This window comes from Apus apus, chromosome 7 (assembly GCF_020740795.1).
Source record: "Apus apus isolate bApuApu2 chromosome 7, bApuApu2.pri.cur, whole genome shotgun sequence".
NCBI lineage: Eukaryota > Metazoa > Chordata > Aves > Apodiformes > Apodidae > Apus > Apus apus.
In genome coordinates this window covers 21,921,952-21,949,448 of record NC_067288.1, presented here as the reverse complement: position 1 = coordinate 21,949,448, position 27,497 = coordinate 21,921,952, and the positions used below count along the sequence as shown (strand labels likewise).

General features: G+C 47.0%; 3 protein-coding genes across 8 annotated transcripts in view; 2 read left to right on the top strand and 1 right to left on the bottom strand.

Moving 5' to 3' along the window:
- Positions 1 to 9,862, top strand: part of GPBP1L1 (GC-rich promoter binding protein 1 like 1) — a 33,379-nt gene extending 23,517 nt beyond the window's left edge. The window contains exons 7-12 of the mRNA XM_051624774.1: positions 358 to 551; positions 3,168 to 3,308; positions 6,669 to 6,827; positions 7,585 to 7,709; positions 8,577 to 8,679; positions 8,928 to 9,862. Coding sequence (XP_051480734.1) covers positions 358 to 551; positions 3,168 to 3,308; positions 6,669 to 6,827; positions 7,585 to 7,709; positions 8,577 to 8,679; positions 8,928 to 9,074 — 869 coding nt within the window. The 3' untranslated portion in view covers positions 9,075 to 9,862. The remainder of the gene's footprint in view (positions 1 to 357; positions 552 to 3,167; positions 3,309 to 6,668; positions 6,828 to 7,584; positions 7,710 to 8,576; positions 8,680 to 8,927) is intronic.
- Positions 9,863 to 11,742: 1,880 nt separating this feature from the next.
- Positions 11,743 to 14,870, top strand: CCDC17 (coiled-coil domain containing 17). Of its 4 annotated transcripts, none has more exons than XM_051624994.1 (10): positions 11,743 to 12,017; positions 12,277 to 12,468; positions 12,584 to 12,704; positions 12,818 to 12,947; positions 13,072 to 13,131; positions 13,213 to 13,319; positions 13,422 to 13,544; positions 13,712 to 13,881; positions 14,189 to 14,337; positions 14,763 to 14,870. In XM_051624994.1, exons 1-10 carry the CDS (start codon positions 11,841 to 11,843, stop codon positions 14,818 to 14,820), a joined length of 1,287 nt encoding a protein of 428 aa, XP_051480954.1. In that variant the 5' UTR covers positions 11,743 to 11,840; the 3' UTR covers positions 14,821 to 14,870. The 4 variants fall into 4 exon arrangements, with proteins under 4 accessions (XP_051480954.1, XP_051480953.1, XP_051480952.1 ...); XM_051624993.1 differs by having other exon boundaries at positions 13,213 to 13,337; XM_051624992.1 differs by having other exon boundaries at positions 12,587 to 12,704; positions 13,213 to 13,544.
- Positions 14,871 to 15,408: 538 nt separating this feature from the next.
- On the bottom strand, positions 15,409 to 26,644 carry NASP (nuclear autoantigenic sperm protein). Of its 3 annotated transcripts, none has more exons than XM_051625361.1 (15): positions 26,508 to 26,643; positions 25,456 to 25,506; positions 24,904 to 25,014; positions 24,273 to 24,353; positions 23,978 to 24,075; positions 22,368 to 23,270; positions 20,464 to 20,543; positions 19,523 to 19,599; positions 19,319 to 19,392; positions 18,093 to 18,281; positions 17,809 to 17,975; positions 17,325 to 17,378; positions 17,164 to 17,235; positions 16,067 to 16,198; positions 15,409 to 15,565 (listed from the first exon to the last, which is right to left on the bottom strand). In XM_051625361.1, exons 1-15 carry the CDS (start codon positions 26,567 to 26,569, stop codon positions 15,512 to 15,514), a joined length of 2,205 nt encoding a protein of 734 aa, XP_051481321.1. In that variant the 5' UTR covers positions 26,570 to 26,643; the 3' UTR covers positions 15,409 to 15,511. The 3 variants fall into 3 exon arrangements, with proteins under 3 accessions (XP_051481321.1, XP_051481322.1, XP_051481324.1); XM_051625362.1 differs by lacking the exon at positions 26,508 to 26,643 and adding an exon at positions 25,848 to 25,911; XM_051625364.1 differs by lacking the exon at positions 16,067 to 16,198 and having other exon boundaries at positions 26,508 to 26,644.
- Between the last annotated feature and the right edge of the window lie 853 nt (positions 26,645 to 27,497).

Here is a 27,497-nt window from a genome sequence, read left to right as displayed (position 1 = left end):
GTGCTTGTTTGGAAAGCAACGTGTCTTTTGAGGTACAAGATATGCAAAGTATTTTTGCTGTGTTAGTGAATGAACAAAGCTGATCCATAATTGCTAAAAAAAAAAATGCTGCTGGCTGTTCTGATTCCTCTAGTGTGGTGGAAGGCTGTTAGCTGATGTCACTGTAGGTTTTTCCCTTCAAAGATTGGACTCTGACATCCTTATCCAGGATCTTTGCTCAAAGCTGAAACGAAATAACAGCTGATAGCAGCCTCAGATTCACATGTATAGCAATAAGATTGAGAGGGGGCAGTATACTGAAGCTGATATGAAACTGAACCTTTGTAATTCAAAATCTTCCTTGTTCCATTTTTACAGAAAACCCCCCTAGTGCCAAGCAACCTACCAAGATGCTGGTCATCAAAAAGGTTTCAAAAGAGGATCCTGCTGCCGCCTTCTCAGCTGCATTTACATCACCTGTTTCTCACCTGGCAAATGGCAACAAAGCCACCACCATTGTCCCAAGTGTCTACAAAAATCTGGTTCCTAAACCTGCAGCTCCTCCCTCCAAGGTACAGGGGTTTCCAACCAAGTTAGTGAACTTGGGAATAAGCTCCTAACAACCAGCAGAAGTTGGAATCTAGTAGTTTCTGGGATAGTGGCCTTTACAGGAGAGGTCTGTTTACTACTAACATTGTTGTTCCCTGCTAAAATGCCATTTGGTCCTGTCCATACAGAGAACTAACCTCTCTTCTGAGTATACTAACCTCTGTTTAAATGGGTGTGTTCTCATCCATTAGACAAATCTTTATCTTAATTAGACAAAACAAGCAGTGCTGGAGAAGTGGAATGTGTGCTGCCATGTGCACGTGACTACCCTGAAAAATCTTCATTGGGTTACAGTACTTTGATGTTTTTAAAATGCAATTGAGACTAAGATCAGATTAGATTGTAACATCCTGCAATTTAGCTCTAATTTAGTTGAGCCTTAAAGACAACCTGGAAAAATAATGGGTTTTGTACTGTAATTCTTTTACTGAAATAAGCAGAAGTGTTGAAAGAACAAACAGGGTTTTTTCTGCTTAGTTCTGAGCTTTATCTAACTCATTTTTTCCAGAGAATCTAAATGTATAGATCTGCTAGGAACTTTTTAAAATTGATAGTGGAAGTATTTAAGAAGCTAAAGAAAATTATTTGCTAGGCTTTTCTTTAAAAAGTTAAGCAAATACTTGGAGTTCTAAAATTTAATACTGGCTGTAACATTAAAAAAAAAATCTTCCCAATTATTAGAGTAGATTAGTCTTGCACACTTAAAAGATAAAAGCAAAATAGGAAAGAAGGACTTTTTTGCAAGAAAGCAAGTTTAGAGCTTCTTCCTCTCTTTCTAAGCTTCTCTTTATTCAGGCCAAATTTTGCCAACTACACGAAAATCATAGTGGTTAAAATCATTATCAGATTGTCTGCTGGTGTCATCAACAGGCTTTTGTGAATGGACAGTGACTGCTGGCAAAGCTGAAAGGTGGGAGGTCAGCATATCTTTAGGCTGATAAACTGTGTGTGAGATACCTTTTTTAAAGGTACAGACATAAAGCAGCTGTGGTAGGATGCATAAGTCTGAAGACTAAAGTTTAACAGAAATTGCGGTGCATAAAGTAGCAGAGGGATCAAAACATTCCGTTGGACAAAGTCAGCAGTATTGGAAAGCTGTCACAGGCAAACTGAATGAAGTGTGTTTTTGTTAAGTTGTACGAAGTAGTATTGAAAGGAAGAGAACTGGTGGCAGTGAAACAAGTGCGTTCTTTCTTGGCTGATTGAGATGGCTAATTGTTCACAGTCGAGCAATCCATGAAGGTCATAATCTGCAAATGATTCTGTTTGATAGTCAGTTCCACTTGTGCTTCAATCTAGTGGCCTCCGTAAGAAAGCAGCAGGGGGTCTGTCTGTGGGTTTGTCTGAGCTGCCCCTTTGTGGAAGCTGGTAGAACAACAGTCAGGAGCTGACTGGGTCAGTTGGGTATCCAAGTACTGCAGCACTGGATCTGCCGAGAAAGACTTTCTGTCATAGGAATTCTGCACCCTCATTTTAGTACCAGAAGATGTGCAGACAGAGGTATTTTCTGGGTTTGAAGGGAATGTTTGGAATGAGTGCTGTGAATCTTGAATAATCCATTCTGTCGTGTGGACTGCTCTTGTTTTTAAGTTGGAGTGGAAGAGCAATGCAGATGGCTTCCTCTACTGATTTATTTGTTCTAAAATTAATAAAATAACTCAGTGGAGAGTTAGACCATACTGAAAGAATGGCTTCTGCTGTCCTTGCTTGCAGGAGGCAAGATATCTGCATCTCAGATTTAACTTGTGCATTAATTATTTGCTAGGGACTTTTTAGGAAGCAAAGTAGGCTTCATAATTCTAATGGCTAAAAGGAACAAGTACAGTTTAATGCTCTGACAAGTGTATTTCTGGTGCTATTTGATAGAAGTTTCTTGTTAGGATCCTTTTTGTAAAGACTGTCACTTCACAGTGCTTGTCCTTGGTTGATAAGAGAGGTGCAGAAATAACATTCCAAGTAACAAAAACTTATCTTGAAGCCTTTGCTTTTCAGCCAAATCACCAGTGTATTTGAAAGGATACTGCAGAGAGTATCCAGAGCAAAACAGCAAGTGCTCATGAACTTCAATGAGCTGATTATTTTTTTTTTCTTCTTTTTTTCTTCTTCTGTTATTGTTGCTGAATCAATGCAGTGATGGACACTTTCAGAGCTTCCCCTTGCACAGGGGAAGTTCCTTTTAAGTGATGCCAACCCTTTCTTTGTGGCACACTGTTCCCATATGAAATGTGAATTCAGTTGGGATTTTTTACTTCCCACCTCTGGGTAGGTGTAATGTGCATTTCATTACATGGTGGTGATTCCAGTAAATGAAGAGCAAGGCTGGATTTTCTCTTTGAGCTCTAGTGGTGTTTCACTGGAGGGTGGTGTCCATGAAGTAGAATTGTGTGTGGTTTGGGGAAAACAAAAGATGGGGAACAAATAATGGGTGTCAGGGTACATTTCTTGAGAGTGTTCTTGGAGAGGGGAGGAAACAAAAATCTGTACAACAGCCAAAAAAATACTGATTTGTTTTACTACTTGCAAGCAACCCCTTGTGCCTTACAAAATACTCAACAGTGAATGTGTTCTCTTCAATCTAGCCAAGCCCATGGAAGGCCAACAGAAGTGAACATAAACCAGGCTCGCTTTCCTCCAGCCGTGACTCTGCCTTTACCAGCCCAGTGTCTGTAACCAAACCAGCAGTACTGGCGAGTGGCTCAGTCCTCACCTCTCCCAAAGAGGTATGGGGTTGGGTTTGGGAGTAGAGTGGGAACTTTTATCACTGTCACCTACCATAGCTTAAACATGATCGAGTCCTCTCTGTATATGGTATACCTGCCTTTGTGCCCCTGAAGAATGACTCACTTGTATGTTACTAGCATGTTGTGCCACATCTCTCATACACTAGAAGTAAAAATGTGGTTTACCTGGATGTAAAGCTGCCTGGATGTAAAGCCATTGGTGTTTGTCCAAATGTATTAGAATTTCCCTCCAATATTTAAAAAAAAAGTGCTAATGCTTTAAATAGTGATGCATAACTAGGCATCTGTAAACTTGGTGTTATAGAGGAAGGGTAATCTTCCTCATCTCCTTTCTCAAGGAGGGTAATGGCACAAGCAATGAGCTCTGAGAGGGTTGAGGGGAGTTAATCTATGTTCATGTATCTTCAGCTTCAGTGTCTGTTTTTAATTTTGGTGTTGGAAGGAGGTGGGGTGGAAACAGACTTAACTCCACTTTTGGTTTGAAGTGTGGAGAGAACCTTGAATATAAACCTGTTAACATTTCAGCAGCATTTTGCCCAACATTTCTGTGCCTCACTTAATAGCTTACATACAAAATGCTGTTTTGGAGCTTGAAATCCATAAAGCTTAATAGAAAAATGACACTGAATAACTTTTCTCCTCTGCTCCTGGGAATCAAACTTCAACAGGTTTGTGATCTTATGTAAAAAGAGTAAGAATAAAAGACACTGTGTTAAGTGACATACTCGCATAATTTAAAATTAGTCTGTTTGCATTTAAATGTAACTATTGGGTTTTTTTCCTAGTTGTGTATTTGTATTTTTCCTTCACACCTTCACAGATTTTATCTTAGAAATAAGACTTAGTAATCTTCATGGTTCTCTGCTTTGCAGGCTTTAATTTGCAACAGTCTGTACTTACCTGCTTTAGCTTTTGCTTAGTGTAAAAGAAATTATTAAAAGCAATAGTTAACAAGTATGCAGCTGACAGTTTGACAAATAGATCTTGCTCTGTATCCCCCAGTAGGCAGCTGGGTTTTCCCCAGAACAAGCAGTCCTTCCTTTAATACTTCTTGTATTACCAGCATTAATCAACCAAATAAAAAGGCCTTTAAAATTCCTCACAAGTAAAATTAAACACTTGTAATATATTTTTCTTTGAATGTGTTGGAGGCATGCAGTATGAAAACATAGATCCATGGCCAGCAAATCCCAGTTCCACAGGCCTACTGCCAGTAATCTCTGCCTTTTAATTTCTGAAATGGGGATCATGCCCTTCCTGCAGAAGTGTTGGAAATAGCACCTTTATTTGTAAGAGATCACAGTGTGTTGACAACTAAAAGGCTGCCAGCTAGCACTGGCACATGACCCCATGAGATGGTCCAAGACAACCAAATTAAGATACAGTCTGAATTCTTAAGTTTATACAGAATGACTTTGTGGTTAGAGTAAGCACTCTTGCTAAGCACTGGTATCTGAGATCATCCATAGTACCCTCCTTTAAAAACAAAATCAGAGAGATGTTTCAGTCAAAGAGCTAAACCTACCTTTCTAGAAAAGATACCAAAAATGCCTACATGTCCTTTTTACAGAACACTGTATTTTTGTGTTATGAAGCCTTCTATAGGAAGGTATTAATAAAATCAGAATTGAGAAAAAAATTAATTTCTTTTCAGAACTGTTTCTAAACCTTAACTGTCTTCATCTAATTTGTACAAATTAGGTTTTAGTACCTCAGCAGCTCTATACAGTGCCATTCAAGCAGCTACTTCTAGCAAAGAGCTCAAGAACTTTTAGTATAGGATTCCAAATCACTAGAAGACATCTAATTTTTAGTCTTCTTTGTTCCTTATTATCTTCTGTCACTGCAGTCAAGCTAATTACCATGTTGAGAGCTTTAATTCTAGTCCTATGCTAGCTTTTTATCCTAATATTCACAGTCACTTGTTATGTCTATTACAATTGCTGATTTGTTCCTTATTCTGCTGAATTAGACAAAATCTGTGAAGGCCACTTGAGAAATGTTTACAATAAGACATTGCTTTCAGCCTGTACTTCCCTGAAAGGCATTATTCCACACTAGTGTTTCATATGCAGCAGGCATTTGATTTTAATTTTCATGTGCAGCATTTGCTGCCTTGTTTTTGTTTGCTAAATATTTTTGTTCTCTAGATCTTTGCTCAGAGCACCCTGAGTATGATAAAAATACTTTGTTACAAAGGAGATTAGTTTTTAAGAGCCTGAATTTGCAGCCTTCTCACCCTAGTTTAAAAAAAAAAAAAAAAAGATTTGTGGAGAGAAAAACACTGCAGGCTTTAGGAAATTTTACTCTGTTTTAATATTGGGGGGGAAACAGTAACAACAATAAAGCAGGTAAGTGAAGGAAAAAAGGAAGATAATACATGCAAGATTCTAGTGTCAAGTGTCCACATTAATTACTACATTCCTCGTTGTCTTAGAGTAGCCAGACATGAACTCCATATATGACCTGAAGGTTAAGATATTGGGAGCTTTCACCTGACATGATTTAGATTTCTTTTGCTGTTCAGTCAAAATGAACAAAATGAAATTGAAAGTTCATCTTGGTCAGTATTTTTATTGCAGTGTTGTGGCTGGGGTGCTGCTGATGTGCAAACTGTTGTGCCTTACGCCTGATTCACAGACTCAAGATAATTAAGGAAGTTAAACACTGTGGAAGAGTGTGGGAGGTTACCTTGGGTTCATGAATGGAGCTGATTTCCCACAGGCTCCAGGGTTGTCTGTGTCTGGCTCCACACCGACCCAGCTGGGCTGTGAGTGTACATGGCAAGGAACCAGCAGCTTGCTCTTCAGGGGAGGACACCGAGGCTGTGGGTACCTGTATTTCACAGCCAGTTGTGGTTAGTTCAGGATGTAACCACTCCCTGGAAGGAGATTACCACCCCATAGCTTAATTTCAGGGTAGTGTCTGTCAGAGTGGCTTAAGATGCAAATTTTAATTGAGCCTAATTAATTTTTAAATTTTTCTAGAGTAAGAGTCCTGCATGAAATTCTCTGCCTTAATATTCTGTTGTGGGCTCCAGAATTGCTGGAGAGAGTTAGATTAAGGAACAGAATACATGTATTTCTGGCCATGTGAATTCATTCCAAGGGGAAGAAAAAATTAAGACTCAAAAATGATAGGTGGGAGAACATTGCGCTGGTAAGGGAAGTGAGTGTGCAACCCTAGTCAGTATTTTCATGCGAATCTGAAAATATGGGTTTCTGAGGGGCTAAGAGCCAAAGAACTGATGGATGTTTGAAAGGTATAAGCACAGGTTTTGAAGAGGGAGGGCACAAGTACACTTTGGAAAGTCTCTAATGTTCTACCTTCCCTGTCTAGAGTCCTTCCAGCACCACCCCTCCCATCGAGATCTGCTCTTCGCGCCTGACGAAGCTGATGCGCCGTACCACTGATAAAAAGAGCGAGTTCCTGAAGGCACTGAAAGATGATAGGAATGGGGAGATAACTGAGAACAGAGAGTGTGACAAGCTGGAGGATGTAAGATCTCTGTCCTTACTGTATATACTGTCATTGGGTATTTAAGGAGTTGGGTACTGAAAAAAAAACCAAACACAACAACAGAGCAGTGTATGTAGATCAGGCTCTGGAGGAGGAAAGGAATTACTTCCATTGGTCTGGCTCACAGGCTAGCAGAAGCAGAGCACAGTAGTGTGATGAAGGGAGGTTCCTAACTTGGTGAAATGGAAATAGAGAAGTAATAGAGGACGTGGAAGGGAAGCCACAGATGGTGAAGGTAATCTAGATTTTTGCAAGGATTTTAGTGAAATAATACTGTATTTTATCATAATTTGTTTTCAAACTTCCTTGTCAAACTCCATCCACAGGGAAGTTGAATTCAGTGCTTGTGAGAGGTGCAGGGTAGTGGCTCAAGCCTCAGTGGCTTGCATCAGACTTCTAAATGCATAAGTCTGTGGCTTAATGTGGTTGTGAGGGCCATCCTTAGGAGTATTTCATTCTCATACTGTTCGTACTCTCACTCTGAAGCCACTGATGATGACTTTGTAGCACCAGCACATACTCCCTTGACACAAAAGCAGCATCCACCAAATGTCATTCATATTGTGTTGTCTTGTCACAGGTAGGAGTTGTTTTCAACCATTATCAGTCTGGGCTCTATAAAAAAACACAGATTGAAGGTGAAGGGTTTTACTTCCAAAAGCAGAAGCTTGAACTTGGAACTGTGCTATTGTCATGCTCTGTGCAAGCACACTTTGATGCTTTTAATTTTATTTAGATGGAGAGCAACAGCACACCAGAACCAAAGGAAAACTGGGAAGAGAACTGCCATCAGAATGGGCTTTCTCTCCCTTTGCCGGAGGAGGGGGAAAACCTTTCCCATTCGTTGGAAGCAGAACACAGGTGAGTAAATGGCAGAACAAGGTGTCTGAGAGTAAAGAAAAGCAAGTCCTTGGACTGTGTGAGGAGAAGGAAACTGTTTCAAACTCTCCTGGAAGCAGCAGTAGCTTTGTGTGTGCTGAGCTAGAGGTAACTAGTGGCAGACCGGGTGGAGTGATACTGAAAATAAACCAAGAAACCGATGACAGCAGAGCCAAGATACTGCTACGGTGTATAATTAAGTTCCTGCACTTCTCTAGTGCCACATCCCTATATGTTAATGCTGCCTAGATATTTACCTGCCCACATGCATAGTGAGCACAAACTTAGTGTGATTCTGGTTAATTTACAAGCAGGTGTCCTAAATAGAATGGTCTGAAGGCTGGAGATACAACCTTACATCAACACAGCACCTTCTGTCTGCACTTACAATACTCCTGTGCTGCTTTAAGTACTGTAAAAGTGGGGAGAGTTAAGAAAATATTTACCTAATATTTCTGCTTGTATCTCAGTTCAGTAAGTAAACAGTTTGTGAGCATCTGGTGTAAACAGATAGTAATTTTTAGGAGAATCCAGAGCTACGATATTGGTTTAATTATCTCATATCCTCCTTCAGTGTCCTTGGGTAGAATTTCAAATCTCTGCCTTGCTTTCCTTCTGCCAGACTAGTTATTTACCCATTGTGCAGGTCTGCTGATGATTAAATATTTGTGAAAGGACACCAAGTATGAAAAATGTTGGATAAACATAAAGCATTGTTGAAGTGATCTGTAATATAGAAGATTCCCTGCTGAATTGGGAAATCTTGTGCTTCATGGACAGAATGTTCTCTCCTTTGCCATTTTTCCCCTTGCTTTAATTCTCGTGCCACTTACTTTCTTTGCAAATCAGGTTATTGAAAGAAATGGGATGGCAGGAATATCCTGAAAATGATGAGAACTACCTTCCCCTCACGGAGGATGAGCTCAAAGAGTTCCAAATTAAATCAGAGCAGGTATGTTTACAGCTCTGGCCACTTGTAACTGCTCTTCTCCCTCTCCCTTCTTATGCACAAGTCTTCTGTGATGTAATTCCTAAGGATGTTCTGTAAGACAAAGCATTGAAGTGAGATTGTAGTGCAGTTGATGACTGTTACCTGTGCACATTGTGTGTATACAGTTAAAATATTTGTGTCCACAAATGGTTAGCAACAGGTACCCTCTGCACTTTTGCTTGTTTTAAAACTTGCTTTCGTTCCTACAGCGAAGAAGAAACGGATTTGGGAGGAATGGATTTCTTCAGGGCCGCAGCTCCAGCCTGTTGTTCCACTGGAGAAGCACTTTTAAGACAAAGATTGAGGACTCAGACACAGAAACTAGTAGCAGCGAAACGTCAGATGACGATGCCTGAAAGTGGGCACAAGAAAATTAAAATCAATAAAACCAACCCAATAAACTCAGTTCATAGTTCAACATGTGTTTGGGGTTGTATAAACTAAACAGAGTTTATTCTGTCTCCAGTCTGTTCAGTTGTTTTTTTTTTTTCTTTTGTTGTTGATACTTCATGCACAAGGGAAATAATTGTATCCCAAAGAAGAGAGAAATTGGCTTCTTTAGCTTTTTCTTTTGGTTTTGCCCTAATGCTTAATAGAAGTTTGTGCAGCTAGTAAATTTTGACAAAAATCCCTTGTGGGGCAAGTGCACAAGTTCAGTCTTGTAAGCAGGATACAAGTGGCTGACTGATCTTTGCAACAACAAGCTTCTAACAGTGCCGCCTGCATTACATAATGTCGTGCGGTAACAGTGTGCTAAAACAATCATTGTCAATGACAAAATGGCTATTGAAGTTCTAATTATGTTAAATTAATGCTAATAACATGAATTTTTTTATTTTATTTTTTTTTTGGCGGCTCGGGGAGCTTCATCACTTAACCAGGCGTTTGTGGTTTTCTTTTTTTGGGTACAGCTGTAAAATATTTGGATATAGGAATTGTTTGTGTTCTTCTTCTTGCAGCCTTGATATTCAGGGTGGATTGTAAAATATAAATTTTTTGTGAGATTTCAAAGATTAAGATTATTTTGATAACATTATTTACAGATTTAAAAAAAGTGACTATCACATTGAGTCTGTATGAGGGGGAAAAACTACTGCATCAAAAATAACTAACTTGGAATAAATATTTTGCATCAGTTTGCCAATTCTAATTGTCTTTCTTATGTAAGAAAAGCTTTCCTCTAAAGGGACCTGCAACTTTGGGGGTTTAATAGCACTGGGGATAAATAGTTTCTTCTCCACTGTATTTTTCCACTTGGCAAACATTGCTGTAGCACTCAGACTGCAGGAGCTAAACTCTTCCTTTAAGAAGGGAGAGGGAGAACAATGGTGAGATGATAGCCTCTGTTTGTTTGTTTGTTGGTTTTGGGGTTTTGTTTTTGTTTTTTTTTAAATGAAAGAAAATAATTCCAATTATCTCCCACTGAAGCAGTTTGCTTTTTTTTTTTTTTTCGCTTCATACAAAATCGTGAAGCTCGACTGGTCGGTGTCACTTGTTCCTAGTGCAATGCTGCTGTTTATGTTCACAACGTGGCAAGGGAATGTCTGAATCCAAAGCTGTTTTCATTGAACTCTTTTTTAAAAATTCATGAAAACATTTCTATTAGATTAAAAAGGATTTTACAAACAACTCAGTTGTGGCCTAAGCTATTTCAGTGTCTTGTTTTAAGTTCAGCTTGTACACAAATGTTTTGGATTGGAAAGTACACACATGGTTGTGCACTGTTTGCAGGAGGGCTGGATGCAATTGCACATGGAGTACAAAATCCTGGTCTTGCTGACCTGGGGGGATTTTAATCTGAGGTCTTGCTTGGGATTTTTTAATCCACTCCTGGCCAGGCAGAAAAGTATAATAAAATTTTAATGTTTAGCTGTGAATCTTTGCATCTGAACTCCAGGAATGCTCTCAGCGACACCAGGTGTAACTGCTACTTGTGCTCTTAGTTCCCCCTGACACTGGGACATTGTGCTGCAGTTGACCCTCTGGGGGAGAGGGGCAAGGGGTGTTTCTTCATTGCTGCTGCCTGGAAACCAAGCTCCAGTTGCTGTGTCTGTCTGGGGGTGCTTGAAGGAGTGCTTGGACCTCCTGTATGACATTTCACAGCTCATCTAGTTCCTTTGGAAGGTCCTACCACTTTGGTCCCATTAAACGTCTTTTCTCTGGAAAAGTTTATCTTTTTTTTTTTTATTAACTTCCTACATCCTTCTAAGTGAAAAATTATGTGAAAGTGTTTGTGATTTTGACAAAAAGGGGGTAAAGTTTTTAAAAGTCCTTCACATCACATCCATACTGATAAGCACTTTTAATGGGCAAACTGGTTTGCTGAACAGTTCCTGGCTGGAGTCAGGAACCTGCCTAACGTGAAGTGGCACAGCACAGCCTGATGTATGTGTGCTGAGCTGCTGTTCCATTGCAAGCGCTGTGCCCCAGCCCTGTGAGGGGATGTATGTGGTTTAAGCGTCGATTAAACTGTAAAGTGTTACGGCCTCTGGGAGGGCCTAATTGAGCAAATCCCCATAGATCGAACGGCAGCTTTTTCCTGAGGAAGTCACTGATTATCTGCGACTGGTATCGCTGGCAGCAAAGTGGGAGGGTGACCCACAGCACCCTGCGAAGATCCTGTGGATGCTCAGCATGCCGAGATAGGCGCAAGGATGGAAGGAGGGGAGCTGTTTTTTGGGAAGGGGTGGGGCCCTGGGCACCTGTGGCAACAAAAAGGGGATAGAAGGAGCTGTTTCGTCTCGGTGTGGAGGTTGCTCGTTAGCTTCAAGGCTGCAGGGCACAGCTGTGGGCAGCTGCTGCAAGGAGCCCTGTGCAAGCAGGACAGGCGTGCGGTGGGGGACAGAGCAGCCTCTTGCTGCTGGCGGGGCCTCCCCTGCCTTGTTTTCCGTGATTTGCGCAGGTGGCCGAGCAACATCTTTCCCCTTTTTCGCCGTGGCTGTGGTAAACACTGGGAATCGCCGGGGCTGCGGCCGCCCGCCCTGCCCTGCCCTGCCCGGCCCAGCTTAGCAACGGCGGATTCAAACACCGCGGCCGCAGCCCCCGGCAGGAGGACACCCCGGGTGCCCGTCCCCGGCAGCAGGACAGCCCGGCTCCCCGCGGACGCGCCGTCGGCGGGCTGCATGGCGGGCCGGGGGGGCTTCCCCTGCCCGCGCTGCCGCATGGCGCTCGGCTCCCGGGCCCTGCTGCGGGCGCACGAGGAGAAGCTGTGCCTCGGCACCGGCAGCGCCGGCCGCCCCGGAGGGGACGTGTCTGCGAAGGGGGCTCCGGACACGGCGGGGAGGCCGCAGGACGCCTCGGTAACGTGGAACCGCACCTGGCACAGGGAGTGAGGGGCTGGGGCCGCCCGCGGGGCGGGCGCAGGGACGGGCAGCGGGGCTGGGGCGCGCAGCAGGTGCGGGACGGGCGGACCCAGCTGGGCCTGAGGCGGGAGAACCCTCCGTCCTCCCCCTGCCACCACACAGGCCGCCTTCCATGCTTTATTTTGCCAAAGCCAGAAAACTTTATATTATATTGCATTTTTTTCCCCCCCTTTTCTTCATGTTTGCCTCTCTGGAGGTCGAGGTGTCCCAGCACGGGGCCTGCTCCGAGCCACGCCGTCTCCTGGTGCTTCCCGGGCCCCCCCGGGCCGTGCCGGGGCAGGGGGGCCCGGGGCGGGCGCAGGGGGCTCCCCTGGGGGCCGTGCTCACCCCCCGCGAGCGGGCCCTGCTCCGCGGGGCTGACCCCCCTGCCAGGAGGCTGGCAGCAGAGGTACAGCGAGCCCCACACCCCGGGGCGGGCATGGGCAGCCCTCCAGCTGCCGGCACCCCCGGCCCCGCGGCTGGTGGGTCTGGCCCGTCCTGCCCGTCGCTCCCCCCCCGTGCAGCAGGGGCGGCCCAGCCCGCAGGCAGCCCCGCCGCGGGGGCAGCAGGAGCAGCTGGAGGCTCACAAGCGCCATGTGGCGGAAATCCAGGCCAAGATCCAGCAGCTGGAGCTGCAGAGAGAGGGTAGGTGCTGGCACGGGTTTTGGGGTGACGGGGAGGTCCCTGCGGGGAGGTTCCCCTGGGGAGTGGAGCTGTGGGGGCCGTGCGGAGCCCCGTGGCCCCTCACCGTCCCACAGGGCTGTGCCAGAGGCTGGCGGCACTTCGGGCCAGGGCAGCTGCGGAGCCCCAACCCCAGCAGGGAGAGCTGGAGATGATCCAGGCCCCGGAGGTTCTGCAGCACCAGGGCAGAGGGCTGGCACACGAAAGGTGAGCCCCGGTTTGGGGGGGGGCAGGGCTCAGCACCCTCCAGGGTAGCGCCCAAGGAGCGTGGCACTCTCCACCAGGGGCCACTTGGCCCCCTCACGCCACCGTTTGCCCCCTGGCTCCCCAGGGCCGCGCTTCGCCTCGACACCCTCCTGCCAGCCGCCGGGCCGCTCGCTGCCGAGGCCAGGTGAGGGTCGGTGGGCAGCGGTGGGGCCGAGCTGAGGGTCCTGCTGAGCTCCAGCAGTGGCTGACAGCGGGGCTGCGGCAGGGCGCTGCGGCTGGCCTACTTGCGCGCTGGAGGACACGACCCAGCCATCCTGGCCCAGCTTGTCCACCTCCAGATGGAGGCCATGGTGCTGGAGAAAGGGTCTACAGGTCTGCACAGGAGGATGGGTGAGCCCCAGCCCAGAGCCCATCCCCTGGCAGGGACCCTAGCTCCACCGCCAGCAGCTGAGGTACCCCTGGCTGTGCTGGCAGAACCCCCGGGCACTGGTGCACCAGGCCTGGACACGGCACTGCTGGCTGTGGAGCTGGAGAATCGGAGGCTGGAAGATGAGCTCCTGGCATTAAAGGTCAGGAGGGAGAGAAGAGCTGATGCCGGTAGGTGACGGGTCCTGGAGAGTGGGGCAACCCCCCCCCCCCATCCCCCCCATCCCCTGCACCCCACAGCCCCCAGTTGCCTCAGGGCTGCAACTTCACAGCCCGGGGTGGGGGCTCTGCACTTGGCATGGGGCCTTGCACAGTGACAAACAGCTCCTGTCCCCTAGGCTCGCAGGTGGCCCGGTGGCACGCAGAGGAGCTGGCCCAGCTCCAGGCAGAGGTGGGGATGCTGCGACAACACACGGAGCAGACGGGGCCACGGCTGCCCCCCAGTATCCTCCCACCCCCGGTGGCCCCCCCACTCCCACCAGCCCTGGCTGCACCAGAGATTTTTATGGTAAGAGCCTTGTCCCAGGGTGATTTCCAGCTCTCCAGGGAGGGGAGATGGGGTTGGGCTGCTGACCCAGATAAGATGATGGATGTGGCCTGAGACGATTCAGGAATGGGTCCTTTGGCCACAGAGGGGGTCAGGGATGCCCCACAGAGCCAGGACCCCTGGGGCAGGAGGTGTGTGTCCTCCTGTGCAAAAACACAGGTGTGGTTTGCTTTGCACACCTAATGCCTTATGCGGCATGTTGTGGCTGTGCAGTTCCTGCCTGTGCCAGGACAACCCTCCTATTAACACCACTTTTCTCCTTTCCCAGGAGGCCCCTGGGCCAGCACTGGGGACAGGCAGCCCCAAAGCCCGCAGCCACACCCTTGGCCCCTCCAGCCTCCCCCTCACCTCTTTTGCAGCCCTGGAGGACCCTCCTCCTGCTCGGGAGCCCCCAGCACAGCACAAACCTCCCCAAAGGTGAGCTGGGAATGGGGCATGTCCCCACAGCCCTGCTCTGGCATTCCCTCACCACCTTGGAGTGTGAAATCAGGGCTTTATTAACTGTATGATGAAGGGATGCCAAAATGTTACAGCTGCAGGGGTGGGGTCTTGGGACCAGCTGTGCCATGGTAAGGGGGGAAGCACACAGGGTCCCGCCTGCCACCAGAAAGGCTCTGAGCTTTTTGGCAGCAGGTGAGCCAGCAGGGAAGACAGGCTGCACCAGGCAGAGCCCATAGCCAGCAGCCACTGAGCCCCATGGCTCAGCCTCCACCTCGGGCTGCTCCTGACCCCAGGACCATGCTCACACATGAGCTCTCTCATCCACTGCACTAGGAAGGTTTGAGGAGCAAGGGAGGGGACAGTCCTTTCTTTTCTGCCTTCCCACCACAAGCTTTTTCCAGGGGAAGTCTCACAAGCAGCTCACGCCTCAACCCCAGGAACAAACAAAACCCATGGTGAGATTCTCTCTGCTATGGTGGGGCCATGCTGAGCGTTTTAATAAATAGCTTGAGCAGGCTGTTGCTCTTTGCTTCTCACCCTACTTTTTGATATATATAAGCACATGTACATTTGTCCCAGAGCAGCACCCCCTTTCCCTCCCCCAGACACATAGGCAGAGGGCCTCTGCTCCCACAGATCTTCCATCTCCACAAGCTCCCCAATTCAGGCCAACGGGTGAAGTCGAGGCTGAGCAGAGGCAATACCACACCTCACCCGTGTCCTAGGCAGGACCAGCCTCCCCCAAGCACATTTAGGCTGCTCAAGGCTACAAGAGCCACCACAGGAATCCATCCACACCAGGCTCAGCCCAGAAAGAAACAGACACAGCCAAAGCTATGGCCACAGAAGAAGGCAAGAAGGTCTGGATCCAGGCTTCCCCTAGGCAAGACTGTAGTGAATTTCATTCTTCTGCACAGCAGCCCCCACCCTCCTCCTGCCTCCTCAGGCCAGTCTGGAACACTAAGGAACCCCAGGGCATGCAAGGGCTGAGACCTGCACACAAGGGGCAGGGAGGAGCTTGTAATAGGAGGGTCAAGATAGGGAACATTTGCTTACAATCTTTATTGAAGTCATACAAAAGTTGCCAAAAAGTGAAAAAATACACTATATACAAAACCATTTTCCTTGTAAGGAGAGGAGTGTCCAAGTATCATACGGTGCTTTCAACTGCAGCCCCTGATTCTGCTTGTGGCCTTTTCTCTGTCTAAAAGAAAAAAAAAAAACGTTTTGCTTTTATACAAGACACTGCCTCACAGCACCAACTCATGCAGCAGTTGAAGGTTTCTGCAATTTGAAGATTTAACTATTTGTGCTCTGCTGGTCCTTCAGAGCCCAACACTATCCTAAAAATACTGACATTAACAATTGTAGCCCAGGTAATAAGTATTAAAAACCAGCAGTATCAAAAATAGTTTGGGAAGGGCCCCCTGCTGTGTAGTTCAGCCCCACTGGGACACCCAGAACATGCTTCTGTCCCACCCCAGAGGTGACAGGTCTTCATGGCTGGTGCCTTTCCCACCCACAGACACCACAGTACAACAGGCATCATGCCAGCTGGGGAATATTCCCCATCTCATCTGGGAAGTTTTGTAAAAATCAGTACATCTACCAGGCACAAAGCCATGCCTGAACAGAGGAAAAAGAAAAAACCCACAAAAAAACCCCCAAACCAAGCACAGCAGAGATTCCTGGCTCAGCTGCCCACCTCCTCTTCCATTTTTTCTGCAACCTCATTTCCACTGGGAGGAGCATCACCACCACCACCATTGACAGCCGGCTCTGGTTTAGCTTTCTTAGCTTCATTGTCTCCCTGTTGAGTGTCCTCCTCTGGTTTCCTCTGAAGACAAAATTTTTTAGTCTGCACTATGTACAAACTGAAGTTTAAATTTATTTTTTTCTTTAGAAAATTAGCATCTAGACATCATTGCACATTCTCTATTCAACTTGCCAGGCTCAAGACAGATAAAGTGTTAGGATTCAACCAAAGCTCTGAAGCTTTGGTACAGAGATCTCAACCACAAAGGATTTCCAGCAAGACATTATTGAGGAGCTAGTATCTATAGTGCTGAATTAACCTGTTATATCTGGCAGGGAAACATGACTGCTGCACCAGGTCACTGTTAAGGGGGCAGATTTGAGACATCTGTGACACTCAATCACCATGTAAAACAGATCAAAGTTGCTCCAAGCAAACCTGAACTGAAAGAGGCAGATGCAGCACAGGCCAGGCTGTACTACAGCAGCATGCAGAATAAAAACTGAGATCCCATAGGGGATCATTTTAGTTATATTTGCAAGCAGCTCTAGAAAAAGCCCATACTTGTACAGAGCACAAGGTTCCTTTACATTATCTCACTGAGAGGCAGTTTATCATTACTGCCATTAGACTGGCTTTGCTATTTACCATTTCCACATGGAGGAGAGGGAACTCAACTCAGCCTGGTTGCCTGCCCTTTTCTCAAGACCTGTAGGCCACCCTGCTCTTCTTGCAGGTCCTCAAAGGAGGGCAGTTGTTCAGAGAACCCCTGCAGAACACACACTTCTTGGCTCAGAAGTAAAAGCCCTGTGGGCCAGGCAGGGTGCTGAACCATCAGGAATAGTTTCCTGGAGGCTGGATGGTTCCCAGACTGATTGGCTCCCAGTGGAAAGGAGTTTCATGCACTAGTTTTGGTTTTACTTTTAGAAAGCTTTTTCCACTATAGAACTAAGGTAAGAAAAAAGCTTCAAGCAAATAAATCCAACTACACAGAGCAAGCCAGTGATATTTTAACAAATGGATAAACTAGTGATTTCTGGGCTCACCTTTTTCCTGACTAGGTGAGAGATGTCTGTAACACACTGAGATGCACCATCAGCTGCTTTTCTTACTGGAATCTATTACAAGATAAAAATTGACACATGAGAAACAGCAAACACTGAGCCTTAGAGCAGACAGGACTTACCAACACACATCTTTAACTTACTGTGGACACAGAACCACTGTCTTCACTTTGTGCAAAGCCAGATGTAGTTCCAACCTTCAGAAAAAGAAAAGGAAGGGTGAACAAATCCTGGCAAGGCCATATAAGCTAGTTTAGAAAAGGACAAAAATCCAACTTCATGTCTTGACACTGCTTTCTACACTTGTAGATGGGACAGATGCAGCACTTGAGTCTATTCTCACATCTGGCTGACCTTTCACTTCCAACCCTGATGCATGGAATTGCTACAGAAGCCTGTCAAATGCCTGTTTAATTCAGAACAATTAAAGTCACTGTATTTACTAAATACCCTCTCTTTAGATATCAGCTGCCTCAGTTTCCTTCTTGGAATTGCAGCCCATAGTATTTGTGAGTAACCACCAGCCCCCAATCTGTGCAGCCAAGTCTGAGCTCCTCCCATGACTGGCTCACTGCAAGTTTAACTGGAAGAATGTTTGGTTAAAAGCAAACCACACAATGCACTAACCAGAGTTGCCTTCAGTGCCAGCTCAGCTACTCTTGCACTCTTTTGAGACTCCTTTGAATCCTCTATCTTTTCTTTGATTTCAGGAAGCAGTCCCTTCAGTTCTTCAATCTCCTTCTCATCTTCAGGGGACCCACTTTCTGACTTCTTTATTCGCTCAGTAAGCATTGCTAGGATGAAACATTTATTATCATAGCAAAAAAAACCCCAAACTTTTAGGGCAATTTAACAAAGTCTGACTTGTGAAAACTCTCCTGTTCACCAGGCAGTTTTACAAACCCACGTACCCATTCTCTTGTCAATGACCTCCACGGATTTACCGAACTGCAGAACCGCCTGGTCGAACTGGCTGTTGTAGTGGTAGGCCAGGGCCAGCTGGTAGTGGCTCTCGGCCAGCAGGCGGTCGTGAGCCTCCAGGTACTTCTGCTGCAGGGACAGGCAGGCCTGAAACTCTTCAATAGCCTGTGAGTAGTTTTCTGTAGGAGAAAGCCACAAGGTCTCACTCATTTATCTGAACAAGCAAGATGTAAACTCTTACTCAGTTACTCTGTATTTTATCACCCTTGAGTCTCAGCACAGATCCACCTCTGCTCACAGCAGCTGAGTTCAGTGACAGGCTGCTTGCCTGATCAAGTGACAACACTGCCTCCCTCTTTAAAGTCCAACTCCTCTAGTTCTCTCAAGTGCTTTGTCTCTTTACAGCAACACAGTAAACTGAGCAGCCAAGTCAACACCAGGCACACAAACCCTGCTCCTTTACCTGCTACCATGAACTGAATGCAGCTGGTCACAACTACAGTTTGGATCTGGAGCTAAAGACAGTCCCCTGCTACCTTCCAGTCAAGCTCTCCCTTGACTGTGTTCCAGTGACCTAAGCCACAGTGCTCATTTTGTAGCCCTGGTCCACACACCTGTCACATCATTTCCAATATTCACTGCAGATTTACATTCCACTTGGCTTTAATGAGATTAAAATAAATTTTTAACTGAATAGCAGGTAAGACACATTAGAAGGCAGGAACTTGGGGTCTTACTTCCCTTCTCCTTTTTTCTGCTGCTTAACACAGTCTTTCCTGACCATACCCTAGGATTTGGGAAAGTCTAAGAGTCAGCCATTTTCCATTTGCACTCTTTATGTTCTGGAAGTGGCACAGTACTGATATATCCTATTGAGCTCCATGGCTGACTGCTTAATAAGGGAAGCATCTCTCAAGTTTCTGAAGCTAACCAAACCTTGCCTATAAAGCAGAACACAAGGCTGGTTTTGATCTGCTAACACATTAATTCTTAATCAAAGCTTTGTATCACTGTCTCAAAAAAGCAGACTATCCTGCTTAAGGCACCGACTTGTTCATCCATTGATTCTGAAACTTCTCACATGGCTGCACTATCATAATTAGACAGTGTTTTCATTTCATCTTAGCAGCCTTAACTCACCTCCACTCATTTTAAAGTACAAAACAGAGGGTGACAAAGTGGAACTCAACACTTTAAACATAAGAATATTACATACCAGATTCAATGCTGACTTCTCCTAGCTTTAGATGAGCTTGAGCTGCGTGGAGCTGAGCTTCTTTTGTTTCTTGTCTAAATCAAGACATAAAAGTAGTTTACAAATCCTGATCAAATGTGTCACACCGACCAGTTACTTACACCAACCCCCCAATTTACATTGAATCTCTGTAGCACACATCCAAATTAGGACTTAAGTCTTTACCTCTTGTAGATGACTTTTGCCAACTCCAGCATGTCCCAGGCTAGCTCCAGATTTCCAATTTCATCCTCTTCACTTTCCTGTAAAGACCAGAAATGCATTAAAGATTGTGACCTGTTAAGAAAGTGACCTGGTTACATGACATCAAATGTCAACACTAATTTTTTTAAGCAGTGTTTAAGGAAAAAATTTCTTCAAAAGGTACTAGAAGGAAAAAAACTAAACATGCAGAAGAGGTTATTGTATCAACCAAGAACCTGCCTGCAGTGAAGATGTTTTAAGTGGAACATAAGCATCCTTTGTTAGTTGGTGCAGCCTCATTTATTTTTTTTTTTCAGAAATAACAGGGTGCCAAGCACCAACATTATCCCAAGAATAAGACTGTTTAAGGTGGTATTTCAGTGAACCAAAAGCTAAACAAAGGAGTTGATGTTCCACTCTTTTTTAATGTGCTTTTGAACTTAATGTGAGGAAGAGACACAGATACTATATTGAACACAGCTCTCCAGCATGCTCAGTATCACACACCACCTCAGATTTAAGCAGCACTCCACTTCCCACTAAATTCCCATCTTAGCTGTGGCTTATTGCACTGGGTGCATTCAACACACACAGTGAGAACAGCTAAACAGAGAATAAACAAGGCAAAGCAACTTTCCCTGCCTGTCCCTGCATTTACCAGGCTGCTTTACACACCAGTAAATGGCAAGCATTTGCTTCAGCAAGGCTAAACAAGCCCAAGTTGACAGAGTTTAGCAAGTCCTTACCATGCAGACAGTGAACACAACACTGCCCTTTCCTTAGACAACATTAGTTTTGAAAAAAAATTCCTACATAGGCCTCAATGGAATACAAGTGAGCTTTTATAAAGACATTATGACATGACATTCAGACAAGTACTGCACTCTTCCACAAGCACCAAAATCAGAGCTCAGTAATCTCACCTTGTCTTCCACTGTCAATTCATTCTCCTTATCATCTTCAGCCTTATTTTCTTTATCTTCTTCTTCAGATTCTTCTGTTTCTACAAGGAAAGTAGAAAAATCAGAACACTTGCTTTTAGTGTACTTGCTTCACATGGAGTCAGGTAGAATGTGTTATATCCAGCCCTTATCCTTCTAGTGACAGGTTAGATGTGTGATGAAAGAAGAGCACAGACATTAAACAGTCAGCAGCAGCAGCCATCTTGCTGAAAGTGTCAGGCACTGTAGACTCAAGTAATTCCAGGCTACCTTAGTCCTTAGGTTTAACTTCATACTATCTAGAACAAAAACTTACCTAGAGTTCAGTTCTCACCAATGCATTGTGAATTCCCACTGAAGCCATGGGATCCTGAGCAGCCCTGGAGTTACTGGTCAGTTGCTGAACTTCATGCTACAGATAACAAGTGTTTCCAGCAAGATGGCTGCCAAGCTGTGTACAAATAAGACTTTCTGAATTTGTGTTCCTTGTGTCAGACATTTAAGTGGCAATGTTATTAATGTTATTGTGTAGCATTGATTTGACTTCTGATACCGTGTAGGAGCACTGCATGATCTATTCTATTAATAAGAAACATTTTGGAAAATGTGCAGTGAGAGAGTATGGCTAATAGCTTTAGAGCTACTGCTTGAATTGCATGCTGAAGTCACACACCTAACTACTGGGTCATGATCAGTGACTAATTCCAGAATTACAGGAGCTGGGTGGGGTGGAGACTAGAGAACCCAAGAGTTCATTAGCCTAACTCCCAACAAGCACATACCTGCCACTGAGACCAAACCTGTAAGTATGATGACACCTTGATCAAAGTTAAAACAGGAGAGATGTTAGGAAGTCTGGAATAACACAGCACCAGACCAGGATGTTCAAAAGTGTCTTCACACTAAGAGTTGGTGATAAGAGCAGCAGTATGTGTACCTAAGCAGCCTTTCACAGGATGATGAGCTGTGGGTATACTCTTATTTTTTGTTCAGTCATACTCTGTCCAGACAGACTCCTTGTTAGGAGCTGCTCCACCACTGTGCTTAGCAATACAAATCCTTCTGGTGTCCAGAACTATTTAGCCTGAGTTATTTGCCACCCCTAAAACAAGGCTCTTCCTGTGAAGCTCAGTTATTGACAAGCAAAGTTGCAATTATCAGCTCATCGATTAACTTGTGCAACAGAAGGCACTGGCCTACTAAAGTCATAAAAGGAATACTTCAAAATGCACAAGCTTTACTAGGTTTCTTTAACATCACCCTAAAAACAGCTGCAGTGAAGCAGGGAAGCAGAATGGCAGCAAAAGCCAGATAGCTGGAAGACTACTATCTAGTAGCAACAAGCTTTCAGGTTCCAGGCAAATTAAGTTTAGATTTGCCAACCAAATTCTTACTTGTAACTACCACCAGACAAATGGAGAGCTCCTTCCTCCCATCAAAAGCAAATTTACCCTCATTATGTATTTAGCTGTTCTTATTTTTATGCTCTACTGTTTTAAGTAAGACAGTTATAACCAGAGGCAACTTAAAAGTTATTTGAAGGTTAGTGCAATAAACCCACACACATGCAAGTGAACATCCATTCAGTATTCTCCACCAGCCTAGCCATTACTTACACATTTCACAGGGCTGTTAAGTTTGCTTTCAAGTAAGATATTTGCTTTGCAGTTAGTTAAAGCGTTAGTCTAGAAAAACTGAGACTGAGACTATTCACTATTCCTTGAAACTTTACTTGGATGTAAAAATCCTTCAAAAGCCCCTTTTTCTCAATGCCTTTTCCTTAATCTAAGGCAAACAGAAAATTCTGAATGGAACACTTTTTACCCATTGTTAGCCAAATCCATCAAGTCCTCCACCCACAAGTACTTTTCTCCTCTCACTGTTACCTTCTCCCTCTTCCATCAGGTCATCTTTCTCTTCTTTTTCTACCTTAGCACCTTCACCCTCTTCCATTAGGTCATCCTTCTTTTCCTCTTTTTCTACCTTAGCAGCTACGTCAGCCTTCTCTTCCACATCATTAGATGGTTCTTTACCCTCTGTGGGCACAGGTTCCTTTGAGGACTCTGTCTCTTTAGATTGATCTTGTTTCTCTTCTGTAGCTGTCTCCACTGGCTCTTGTTTCTCTTCCACCTTCTTCTGTTCAGCTATCTCTGCTTCCCCTTCTGCAGCTCCTTTCTGCTCCAGAGCAACTGCTGCCTGTGCTTCTGCTGTCACTCTTTCTACTGCCTTCTCTTCCACAGCTGCCTTCTCTTCCACAGCTGCCTCCGCCTGCCCCTCTACAGCCTCTCCCTTTTCCACAGCTGGCTCTTTTTCTGTTGCTTCTGCTGTCTGCTCTGCCTCTCCCTTCTCTTCCACAGATGCTGCTCCAGCTTCAGCCTCTTCCACAACTAACTTTGCCTCCTTGTCCAACACTGCTGTTCTCTGCTCCTCAGCTGCCTCTGCTACCTTGTCTTCAGACACAATCATCTGCTCTTTTTCCACTACTTTCTCTTCTACAGCTGCCTCCTCTTTTGTAGCCTCTTCCTCCACAGCTACCTGTTGCTTCTGCCCTTCTGAAGTTACTCCTTTCTCTGCAGAAGTCTCCATCTTCTCTTCAGCCTCTTCAAGCTTTAGGTCATTGTCAGCAATTGCTTTTTCAGTTGGTTTTTCTTCTGTGATCTCTTTCATTTCAACATCCTCCTCTTTGATTTCCTTCTCAGATAATACTGGAGTCTCTTCTGTAGACTTTTTGGCTTCTTTTTCCCCCATGGCGTTATATACCTGTTCTCTCAACTCCTCCCTTGCTTCTTCTACATGATTGAGGAAGCATAAACATTTCTTCGAGTTTAGTGATAAAGACATTAACGGGCAACTGACAATACCACCCTCAGACCCTCTAGGCATGTTGGTTTGTCACCAAGTTAGATGACATTCCTAAAAGCTCCATTTTCAAAGTACAAGGAATTAGGACACAACCAACATAGTCACTCCAACTAACCAAATCCCTTCCCCTTCCCCAGGCTGCGTTCTTGCAAGCAGCCGCTCAAGCAGTGTGCAGATTTGCGCGCTAGCGTTTTTAGTCGCAGCGAAGCAAGAGGTGCCAGTGTTGTCATTGTCTGGATTGACAGGAATTCCTGTAACATCTCCAGCTGCAGGTCATATGAAATAGTTACTGCTCTTCCACATTTTAGAGACACTGACCTGTCCTTCTACACACACTGTACTGCTACAAGGCTACAAAGCAGTTCAAGTTGCCTGTGAAGCTTAAGAAAGCAAGCTCGAATGCAGCATTTCAGGACAGACACCTGGTGACCCTTTACAGGTGCTTTCAGTGACCAGCTCCTTCAAGAAATCTTAGAGGTTTTGTTCAATCTTTAAGCAAAATTACAAACTCTTAGCTGCTAAGTGTTTCAACAGAATTACTCAGGCTACCCATGATAGCAATGGACTAAACTTGGATCGTTTAGGCAAGAAAACAGTTTGTTGCCTCCACAACAGGGCAGAGAGCTTTACATACCATCAACAGCTGGTAACGTTGAGTCATCTTCAGCTTTTTCTCCTTCCTCTTCAACCTGCACCCCTTCTAAGGCATTTCCCAGCACACCATTTTCCATTCTAAAGGGAACAAAAGTTCATTATCCCTTAGCTCATGTAATAACACCATTTTAACTGCACAAGCTGCAGTGCCATGGCCCATCCCACTCAGTGCAACTCTGCATATGGGAACCTCCAGTGTAATCCTCTCTATACTAGGGTGAAATCCTATCTCATCCCAGGCAGACTCTTAATCAAATAAGCAACTGTTAACCTACCTTGCCAACTCCAGGAGAGATTTTCCATAGTAAAAAAAAGCTTCTGCACACTCATCCGCTGTCTCACCATATTTTTTACCCCTGCAAAAGTAACAAGGAATGATTTGCCTGTGCCTACTTTAGATTCTGATAAAATGAACTTGAAAGCTAAAAATTTCTGAACAGAAAGAATAGTTTCTTAGCTTGTCCCCCATTGTTTCAAACAAAGAATGCTCCTCTTACTTAGCTAGATATGTGACCCTAATATCCAGCAGAGCAAATTAATCTAAAACCCAAAGAGGAAGCACCCTCAGAGACTGATCAAGGCATGAAGCTGCTGTTCAAGTAATACTAGCCTGTTGTTTTTGTAACAGGCAACATCAAAACCATACACTGCAAAATAAAATATCAAATCCCTTTTACTCCTTAGGGAATTACAGTGACAATTGCTAACACAAGCTGCCTAAATTGCACACCAACTACAGTATTGCCCAACACCTGAGTTAATCTAAGTTCTTCATCTTCTCAGTTGTATTATAAATACAGGAGAACATCTAAGGTAAAAATCACAATCTTTCTTGTACAAACCATATCAGTATAGCCAAGCTGGCAACTAAGACCCATCAAACCAACAAAACATTCTACTACTCACAGTAAGCTTGCAGCTTCTTGGAATGCATTAACAGCAGCTGGAATATTTCCCATTACCAAGTGTTTCTGTCCTAAACCCAGTAGTTTCTTAGATTCTGCATCCACATCCATACTGGGGAAAAAAAAAAACACAACAACACAAAGCAAAACAATTAAGAAGTAATTAAAATACAGGACTCTGTACAGCTCCATTTCCAGAAGGTCCATCCTAAAGGATTTTGTGAGGTTCATCCATTAGACTGGGACAAGAGCTGCCCAGGTGAGCACTACTACATGCTGGTCACATACTTACACCCCCTCAGTGCTTCCACAGAACTAAGTTGCAGATCAAGAGGCTCCTAAAAACAGCTGGTATCTGTATATTTATTAGTCCTTGAAAGAGCTTTGTTACACTAGATCTGTGCAGTCTACTGGTCAGTAGAAGTTTTGAGCACCTGGGGCATCCACACCTGTTAAGTTTCAAGCCAAACAACCTAATTAAGGATGACCTCTTTGTTTCACTCAGTAACACCTGGATTTCTTTAAGAACTGACAACCCAGACTCCCATCTCACCTGTCTGTCTTGTCTGTGGATGTGGAAGGAGCTGCCAATTCCTCTTCCATCCTGCAAGCAAAATATTAAGCATTTATAGCAGGTCATCCATTTCACGGCAGGAACGGAGCTCTCAGGGGGTGTGTAACCGGAGCCAGGAGCCGTGCTGCCTTTCAGGTGTTCAGCCACCGAGGCCAAGTTCCCCTGCCGGCTGCCTTTTGCAGAAACCCGTCAGTTCCGCTTTTGTTTACTGTTTGAATGAAAGGCTGAGCTGTGCGGGAAGCAGGCGCTTTCACGTTCAGACCAAGCCCGGCCGGCAGCGCTGCTGCCTGAACCCAGCGCTGCCCACCCGGGCCGGCCTGCAGCCCCCGCCCCGCAACCGCCGCGCGGCTCAGACCCATCTCCCCGCAAACCTGCGGCACAGGACGAGCCGTTCAAATCGTAAGCCCGGGGGTTTTGCCCCGCGCTTCCAGCCGGAACACCGGGAAGGTGCCCAAGGCGCCCGCTCGGGGCCGCCGCCTCCCCCGGCGGTGCGGGGCCGCGGGGCCGGCGGTGCGGGGCCGCGGGCGGAACAAAGGCCCGGCCGGGCGGCCGCGGGCCCCCCCGCCCCCCGCAGACAATGGGCGCCTTTCCCGCCTTCCCCCCGGCCCCGCCCCCGCCCGTTGGCGCCAAACCGGGACGGCGGCTGCTCACGGGCTGCCGGCCCCGCGCCACGTGACGCGGCGGGACCCCCCGCCCCTCCCCCACCGGCGGCCCCGCGGCTTCGCCTGCCCCCAACAAAGATGGCAGCGGCGGCGGGGTCACGTGGCGGCCCCGCGCGAGCCGAGCGGGCCCAGCTGGCGCGCGGCGCGGGCGGCACGTACCGGCACCGGGGGAGGGGGCGCGGGGCGGGCTCCGCAGCCCCAGCGGCAGCCCCTGCCCGCCTCCCGCAACAAAGGCGGCCCTGCCCGCCTCCCCCAACCCGCCCCCGCCCGGTCACCCCACGGCGCGAACGCGGCCCCCCGTTCCCCGCCGCCCCCCCCCCGCCCCCGACACGCAGACACCGCGACCGGGGCCCGCCCGGGCGGCCCTACCTGCGCGGGGAGGCCGGCGCGGGCTCGGCGCGGGGGGCAGCGGCGACGGCCGAAGATTGCATAGAAGCTGCTGGAGAGAGGGGCGGCGGCGGCAGAGTGCAGACCCCTACCCCTCCGGCTGCCTATATACCCCCGAGGACACGCCCCGGTCCGCCTCGCGGCGCGCGCACGCCGCGGGGGGACTACGGCTCCCGGCATGCTACGCGCCCGCCCTCCGCGGGGCACCGGGGCGCCGCCGCGCGGGGCTTGCTGGGAAGTGTAGTCCCGGGAGGGAGCAGCCGCGGAGGGGGCGCAAAGCCACCCGGGAACTGTAGTGCGGAGCGGGGCAGCGCAGGGAGCGCCGGGAAGCGCGGGGCCGCTGGGGAGCCGCTGCCGCGCGGCACGCCGGGAAGTGTAGTCCGGGCCCACCGGCCCGGCCCCCCGCCCGGGCCCCGCGGGAAGGTGGACGTGCTGAGGCGCCGGGCGGGAGCAGCGTCCCCCACGGCGAGGCTCGCACCGCGGCCGCCCCTACAAGAAGCGCGGCCGGACTCTTGCTCGCAGGGCGCGCAGCCCGGGGCCCCCCAGGCCCGGCCCCTGCGGGGGGTGCAGGGGGCAGGCCCCACTGCCGTGCTGCGCACCCGGGTACCGGCAGGGTTGGAAGGGACCGCTGAACATCACCGAGTCAACGCCCCTGCTGCCCCCGTTCTCTGGAGCTCCCGTTTCTCTGCCTGACTCCTCAGGAGGCACTAGCACCTCTCCCCTCTGGCATCAGCCCCCGTCCTGCCTCAGGCAGCTCAAGGTGAGCAGGCAACAGGCTCCAGCGCCACGGCAGCAGCTGCTCTGCCTCTCACGCAGCACACGGAACCCACCAGACAAGGCCGACATGGCTGCTGCAGCCGAGACGGCAGAGACCTCCAGAAAACTCGCACAGCAGCAGCAAACCCATTGGCGGAGGCGCGGAGGCTCATTTCCCCCTGAGTTACTTCAAGATAAGAGTTCTCCAGCTTCAGC